General features: G+C 38.0%; 1 protein-coding gene across 1 annotated transcript; it reads left to right on the top strand.

Annotated features, from left to right (window-relative positions):
• The first annotated feature begins 367 nt into the window (after nucleotides 1-367).
• rgs18 (regulator of G protein signaling 18) lies at nucleotides 368-8,316 on the top strand. The gene is made up of 5 exons (XM_041804174.1): nucleotides 368-599; nucleotides 1,100-1,204; nucleotides 1,408-1,469; nucleotides 1,991-2,157; nucleotides 6,536-8,316. Exons 1-5 carry the CDS (start codon nucleotides 478-480, stop codon nucleotides 6,788-6,790), a joined length of 711 nt encoding a protein of 236 aa, XP_041660108.1. The 5' UTR covers nucleotides 368-477; the 3' UTR covers nucleotides 6,791-8,316.

Here is an 8,316-nt window from a genome sequence, read left to right as displayed (position 1 = left end):
AGGGGGTGACTACTTTTTAAAGGCACTGTATTCCCCATGATCATGATAAAGAAGATTGATTTCAGTTAAACAAGTTTGAATATGGTAAATAGTGTGCCACAACAGCAATGAATCTTCAACTGTCATAAAATCTAATGCAGTTACCGTGTATGATAATACTATTTCAGTAAAATAAGCCAGAGCTGGCTATAAATGAGCCCTTATATCTGGGCAGAACCAAACCAGTGAGTGAGCGTAAAGCTTTTTGTTCTAATTTTCTTACAAAACAGTTGACAGGATGTTGAACCCAGAGGGGGTTTTCTGAGGTGCTATCAACAAGAGGTTGCACCATTACAGGAAGCAGACAAAAAGGTATGGGAAATGAAATGCGTGCTGGGTTTATAAAAGACGAGGTGGCTCATCGTGTAATGGGTTAAAAGTCTGTCACAGAGCTATTTGTGGCCTGCCGCTTTGCACGCCGGAGACAGACAGAACAGCATGGAGACGCTGCTTTTTCTATTTCCTCAATTCAACTACATGGCCCCAAAGGAGGAAGCATATTTCAAAATGCTCTGTACAGAAGACTTAAAGGCTTCAAAGATGAAGGACGACACTAGCAGGTTAGTGCTTGAGCCTCGGTTATTTTTAAACATTGGTTTGATTTTTGCAAAGTAGTCAGTTCGATTTATGCTTCTGAAAATGTTGGATAATGTCAAGAAGAGTTGTCTGAGTGTACCTATTGTTATGACTTAAGATATTTAGCAACAGTTTCCCTCTGTATAGAGAGACGTTTATGCTTCAGAGAAACACCATTACAGTAGAGGTGTAATGCTTTGAAATGATACTGTTTTAAATGGTACCTGAGAGGATCCACAGATGTCACAATGTAAGACTGTAGACTTTTAAAAGCTGTCCCCCATGATGACTCACCACAATTTTATGTGAAAACACGTCCCTGTGCTACTTTCCTTCTGATTTATCTTGTATCACAAAAATGTTGTGTAACTTTTCATGTACGCCACTTCAGAGACATGTCTGTGAGTTACAATTCCCTGATAAGTTGCTGATTTAGTGCCACAGACAGTTTGTGAACTCGATGTATTTTCTCCTGTGTTTGCAGACAGAAAGAGAAGGAGAGGAAGAGCCGACTAAGCCTTTTTCTCACCAAGTCGGGCTCTCACGAAAACGTCAGTCCCAATAAAAAGACCAACACGACACCCAGCAAGTGAGGCAAAGTCCATTCATTTCACCAACTTGGCAATGTTGTTTTTGACTGTTCATATTCATTATTGACCTCTGGTTTGCAGCTCTCTCCATGTCTCAGTGCACACGTCTAGAAGCACAACATCTCATGATGCTCCATAAACTTTTTTTCTGCTGCATCATTAGGAAAGACCTGACCGCATCTCTGATTTTTTTTTTCTGCAGCATCTCACCAGAGGCAGCTCTGCAATGGAGCGACTCCTTTGAAGAACTGCTGAAGCACTCCGGTCAGTTTAATGCCCCAAAACTTTGCAAAAATATGTTGATTTGCTGTCAAATAGTTTTTCTTTTGCTGTCAAACAAGCCGCTTCATTTGAATAGCAAACTGGAAAGGGGTGCCAGAGGGGATAAATAGTTAATGGAGAGAAGTTGAGAGTTTCACTACAGCTTTTAATGTTCGTCAGCACACATAAGTGTACAGAAACTGCAACTTCCCCATGATGACACAAGTTGCACTTTGGTGGCACGGTGAAACACTGTACACTTTGTGTGCTCATTTGGGAATGTTTAATATAGCCTATAATGAAGATAGCGCTTGTATTTAAGCATTTTTAAGCTATTAAAAGTTTGTGCCTAATTAAAATGTTAATGCAGTTGGAACATTTTGTTGACTATTAAAGGAGGAAGTCATGAAAGGTCTTATTCTGCTTTATGCTGCACTCAAAAGTGGACACAGAAAATACAGATTGTTCAGTTTTCTTTTATTGTGCCACTAAGGGAACGAACTGTGCCTGTTTCTCTGCATCAGATGGGGTCGAAATTTTTTCTCAGTTCCTCAGGACAGAGTTCAGCGAGGAAAACATCGAGTTCTGGTTGGCCTGTGAAGAATACAAGAGCATAGATTCTGAGACGAAGCTGCTGTCCAAAGCCAAATATATCTATACAGTTTTTATTGATTCGGACGCCCCTAAAGAGGTAAGGCCTGGCATGTTTATTTATCAGAAAGTGAACAGATGTAAATAGGCTGTAGAGAAAAGCTGCAAGGCTTAAACAATGCTTGCATTTCTATGTTTTCTTTCTCTTATTTGTCACAAACTGCTGCAGGTTTCGAATATTTAGGTCACTGTAGTGAAACCAGGAGTGGGCGAACTGTAAAGCTCTGTGTAGTCATGAGCCTGCAGCACGATGACCTTTGTTAACTATTAGGAGCAGCCGTGCGGAGGTCATGCATGTATTTCTGCTAAATGCAACACTGCAAAGTATGTGGGGTTATGTCTGTGGGAGACAGAAGCGGCTTGTAATGTTTCCATCCCCTTTGCGATGGTGATGTGACCACCATTCACCGAGTTTCCTGCCTGAAGCACATCTGACCGTTGAGAGATTGGTGTCTGGGCTGAGGTTTTGACATTTCTCTGCAGAGCTGCAGAGAGCATCACCCACACACTATCAGTCTCTCTGGAACGTATGTGTTGAAGATTCTTTTGAAGCATGCTGCTCCAAATGTAAATGAATGTAACCTCACACATAGCAAATCAAACTGATGATTGCTTCAGAGCCGTGTCAGTAGTACCCATTTTTATTGAGGTGAAGAGGCCTATACACTGCAACTATTGGTCTCCAGAGGAGATATACTTTAAAGGATAGTTCTTAAACATCTGCCCTGTTCAAGACAAACAACTTTTTTAGAGAGCAGCAACCAGAAAATGAACATCCATATCTGAGATAATATCCAAACATGTGGATGTTTCATTGTAATCTCTCTTTTTAAAGACCCAGCCCTATAGGCTCATAAATAACACAAATTTCAGCTCTGGTCCACTTTTAGTATAAATCAAAGCCTGTTTGGTTGTTTCCAGTGTCCTTGAGGAAAAAAGAGCTTTAGCTGTTTGCAGAGACGAATTTCTCTACATAAAAAGCAGCAAAAGTGTCTTAACACTCTGAAGTAGTCCCCACATTTGAAGCCACATGGCTATCACAGTTGGGGTTTCCCCTTTATTCTTGTGCTCATCTGATGTGCAAAAACTGCTGTGTTCTTTTAACCAACTAATGCAGTGTTAAAATAGGGGTAGACCAGTTATTGGTGTTAACGATTACTAAGGCCAATTTTGCATTTCATTTTACAGATAATCAAAAAACTTAATTTATCAAAAAGTGCACTACTTTGGTTCCACTGCAAAGTGTGTCTTCCCCCTGGCTTAATTTTCACACAGTCTCACCAAATGACTTACATACAATGCATTCTGATTGGTTAGATGTCACATGAGCACTAGCCAATCAACACTTAATCCTGGGTGCAACTTAAACAGTGCATATGGCATCACCTCCTGTTTCCCTGCTTCTCCTGTGTTGCTCTGTGCCATCTCTCATGCTGATAGAGCTAGGGTAAAATTTTTCTTTTCATTTTTTTTTATTGTGTAATTTTAGTTTTCCATTTTAAGTTAATTATGTACTTCATAATAAATGTACATTATTGCCAAATGTGGGTTATCGGTCTCGTGAGCTGGCAATAATCAGTATCCGTATCAGCCCCGAAAAAAAGAACATATCATTCGACTGTATGTTTAAAAAATTCTGACATTCATCAAAGTTTTAGTATCTGTGATTTGTTCTTAACTAAGGATTAAATCTAAGGTCAATCTAAAGCAGAGGTGATATTATGGTAAAATGATACATCTTAGAATAGATTTTACTAAATTGCATTTTCATCCATTTGGCAATTTCACTTTATAAATCATATGAATAAATATCATAAGTGTAATTCTAGATATGCAGTGCTGCAGTGACCAGTGCATTGAAGACTGTAGCCTCTATAAGTCAGCCCCTGCTCTACCAACTGAGCTATACTAGGGCCCACAGTTCATACATAAATAAATCAGTTTTTTCAGTTTCAGTTAGAGCAGCACTACATCTACTTCAAAACTATCTAGGGCAAGGGTGTCAAACTCAGTCACAGCAGGGGCCGGATTCTAAATTAAACTCTATCCTGAGAGCCTAACAGGGTCAACATTTAACCAAAAACTGTCAATCTCATTTTCACCAGTAATAAATCATGGGGAAAAGATTAAAAAATTAAAAATGATAAATTTAAAAGCTCAGAATCTGAGATTAAAAGTCAATTTATAAGTTCAAAGGTCAAAATACAAAATTTAGAGTCAAAATGATATTTTTATAAGGTAGATATATGACATAGAAAGTCAAAATCTTGACTTCTAAAGGTCAAAATATTAGGGAAAATATGAAATATTTAGTCTTAAAAGTAAAAATAGAGGATTGCAAGTCAGTTAGGATTTGGAAGGTCAAAACACGACATGAAATTGGAAACAAAGATTAAAAAGTTTAAAATATGAGTTTGAAACAGAAAATCCAAAAGGTCAAAATAGATGATAAAAGTCAAAATTATGAATTCAAAAGGTGAAGATATTAATAAAAAAAATTAAAAACGTAAATTTAATTCATAATCTGACATGCAAAATCAAAAATACATGAAATCACAAATCAATTTCTTTCCCTCATTCCTGAATTTCTAATCATTTTTACTCTTTACTTTTAAAAATTTTATGACTTAACAATGATATTTTAAATCATCGAGGTTAAATTTACAGTTTTATCCTGAAAGAAATCTGCAGACCTCATACCGCTGTACCACAGTCTGGATTTGACTCCCCTGATCTAGGGCCTTTATGCTTGGAGTTCAATCATGTTTTGTTTGTACCTATACTTTAATCTGAACAATAATAACCTCTTGCTTCTTCTCCTCTCACTCCTGTGTTTGCATACTGCCCTACAATCTCATGGCCTTATATGCACAAAAAGGGGAGTTTCTCTCTGCACATTAGCAAAAATGTGCACAAGCTTTCAACTTAAAAGCACATGGCATTCATCAGTTTAAGAACGCAGGTGCAAACAATCCAGCAGTTTGAGAACACAACATGAATTAATAATAAGGTAAAATAAGATTCTCCTATCTTCCTTGTGAACAATTTAAAGAAAATCTTAAGAAGGTAAAGGTGAATGAGGCTCAGTGTATCTAGTTTCTGTTATTCTGTTATAATCTCTACAAACAAGATTTACTATTGGGAGCTTTTTGGTTATCTGTTTGTAGTCAGAGTGGTCTTGAGTGGTCTGGGGTTGCACACAGGAAAACAGTCAAAAAGGAGAGAACATACGTGCTAAAATGCTGCCTGGTAACCCAACGGTTTTCATGTGAACACAATTCAACTCTCACAGGTCTCATTATAGTCCAATGCAACTTAAAACAAAATCTCATTTCTCATCAATCATCATTGAACTCGAGCTCTGGTTTCCCATCTCTGGTTATTAGTTACTGTAAAAATGGCCAGTGCATGAAGGAGGGCGCCTGGTCTGCATGTCTGTTTTCCTAAAGCCCAAATATATTGTTCATAATGTCATTTGAACAAAATCATTCTCAGATGACATCTGATGCTCTTTGTCTTGTCCTAAACTGAAGCAACACGACTTGAACTGATGCATTCAAATGAAGACAAAATAGAATTATCTCCATAATGCCTAAGGCATGGTAAAAGAGTGGATTAACGTCCACAATTGTGCATTGATTTTTTTGACAATATGCTCTGTTTCAAAGTGTAATCAACAATATATACTGCACTGAAGACATTATCCAGGAGGAAGGAGAAAAATGCCAAAGTTTATTTTTGAGCCTGCTGCAAAAAACAAACAAACAAACAAACAAACAAACAAAAACTTTAAAAAGAAGATGGATTGGCCAGATGCCATATCCGTCATCAGGGAAATGTCCAACTGTCCATGTTCCATGTTGAAAAGCTCCCATCCACATTGTTTGTGCAGAACCAAAAGCCATTCTGACCAATCAGTAGTGTTTGAGGCAAACCAGGAAGTAGCTACGATTGGGTTTTGTTCTACTACGAGCCAATAGCTGCCACCAGTGTAGCGGTTAGCTTGAATGTTGCTATAGTATAACAGAACTGAACTACATTTATACATTGAATTAAGAATGAAGAATGAAGAATGTAACTCTCATAAAGTGTTATGCACTTACCACCAACTCGAGAGTTTTTTCACTCTAGTTTTATGTGTCTATTGCCAAATCTGTATGAGAATTGGGGGCTTTTTTGGCTGATTTGCTTGAAAAAGGACAATTTTTCCCCAAGACTACGTAATGGCTCACTCAAAACCAAACATTTTCCCTTTGAGATTGCTTTCTGGCTGAGACAGTGCCTTTCCATCTCACTTGTGCAGGTTTAGTAGGCACATTAGCCACTCAATCCCTAGGTGAATCACATCATTGTTCGTAGCTGTTATGCCCATGCATCTACTTTATCAGTAATTCTTTGTCTTGTTTCCTTTTTCTCAGGTCAACATTGACTACAACACCAAGACGGCCATCCAGAAGGATATAGCACAGCCAACAAAGAGCTGTTTTGAAGCAGCCCAGATGAAAGTGTACAGCCTGATGAAAAAGGACTCCTACCCGAGGTTTCTCCACTCTGACATTTATCTGCGTCTGACCAGGAAGAAAGGGCCAGGGGCCACCATGTTTCGCAGAAGGTCACGCTCTTGTGTGTTCAATGAGCGAGGCGAGGCCACAACTGAACCTTCAGCCTGGTAGTCTTAGCATTGCAGATGCAGCAGCTTTAGAAATAAGAGATAATCCAGAATTTACAGCACAATGGAATGGGTGAAATGAAATATGTCCTGCAGAGGCATATATCCACTGGTTTGTGTCTGCAAAGTGTGTTTTTTTTTTATAACCACATGGGTCTGGATGGATTATCTTGAATACATAATACCAACTTGATTACTGTTATTTGCTTTCGTCAAAAAAATTTGAAGGAATTTAAGTGTGTATGATATTTATGTTGCTACAGACAGCAGCTGGTTTGCTTACCTTAGCATCAGAAATGAAGTAGAGGAAAAAAAATGTTTGACTTATTTCACTGGCAGTAATAAAAATTTAAAAAAAGAATCACTGCTATGGGTTATACTAGCTATGCACAAGTTCAAACATTTCCTAGTTTAAACAAAAGTCCTAACTTGGGATGGAGTTCACTCTCTGCAACCATTTAAGGTGTTGCATCAGCTAAGATAGTTTTAATAAAGGCTTAATTTATAATTTAAATAGTACACCTACCTCCTAGTAGGTTTTCATAATCATTGATTGTCTAAATGTTCAGTTTACCTACATAAAGGGAGCATCAATGCAACTACAATGCTAAACAGTGACAGAGACTTCAATCTAGAGTTTCCGGTACACTTTTTTGTCTCTGGCCAAAATGACGAGCAGTCCTCAAGAATTCTGGCCATTTAGAACAACCAGAACTTTGCTTTGTATAGTCATGGGACCAATAACCTGGATTTAACAGCAATAAAACATACAAAAACAGAAACACTGTAATGCAGCTTCTGTGCTAAAGCAGGACTGGAGGCACATTTTTCTTTCCGAACCAGACCCAAGATTGGTACTGTAGAAACTGAGCCAATAGTAAACCTGAGTAACTGTTACCCTGTTATTACAGCCTATTTATTTATACATATTACACTTGACTGGACCTTGGAAATACCTGTGAAAAGACATTCTTTTACTTTTCCTTACACACGTGCAGTCAGTTACACAATAAACCTAAGTTTAACACAAACAACGGCACTTAGCTTCACATTAGCTCAGTTAGTTGCTTGTTGCTGAAAACACCAATTCATCCCAACAAATAACTAACCAGTGCTCCGTTAACTTACTCCGTTAAGACTACGCATTTCAAATGAAAATTGTTAGGATGAATTGTCCCATATTAGTCCACATAAACTGATGATCTCAACTGTAACCTCCGTTTAAACAGTATATCCAACCATTGTGGTTTATTTGAAGTAGTCCCAAAAAAAGACAAAAGCATCCACTGTGGGTAGTTCAGTACAGTCCTCTTCTCATCTTCCCACACTGCTGCTGCTGATTAGTCAGGACACCCTGAGCATGAACCCTCGGCCTCAGGGAATTAAGATGGTGCTCTAAACCAGTGATAATTTTGTTGACTAAAAGTATGACTAAAAATTTTCACCAGCAGCCTTTTTTTTCTATGAGAACGACTAGCCAAAAAAAGATATTTGATATTTGAAAGTAAGTTAAGTTTTCGTCAGGATGAC

This window comes from Cheilinus undulatus, linkage group 13 (genome assembly GCF_018320785.1).
Source record: "Cheilinus undulatus linkage group 13, ASM1832078v1, whole genome shotgun sequence".
Taxonomy (NCBI): Eukaryota; Metazoa; Chordata; class Actinopteri; order Labriformes; family Labridae; genus Cheilinus; species Cheilinus undulatus.
Note: the sequence above shows the minus strand (reverse complement) of the source record. Positions and strands in the feature narration are given on the sequence as shown.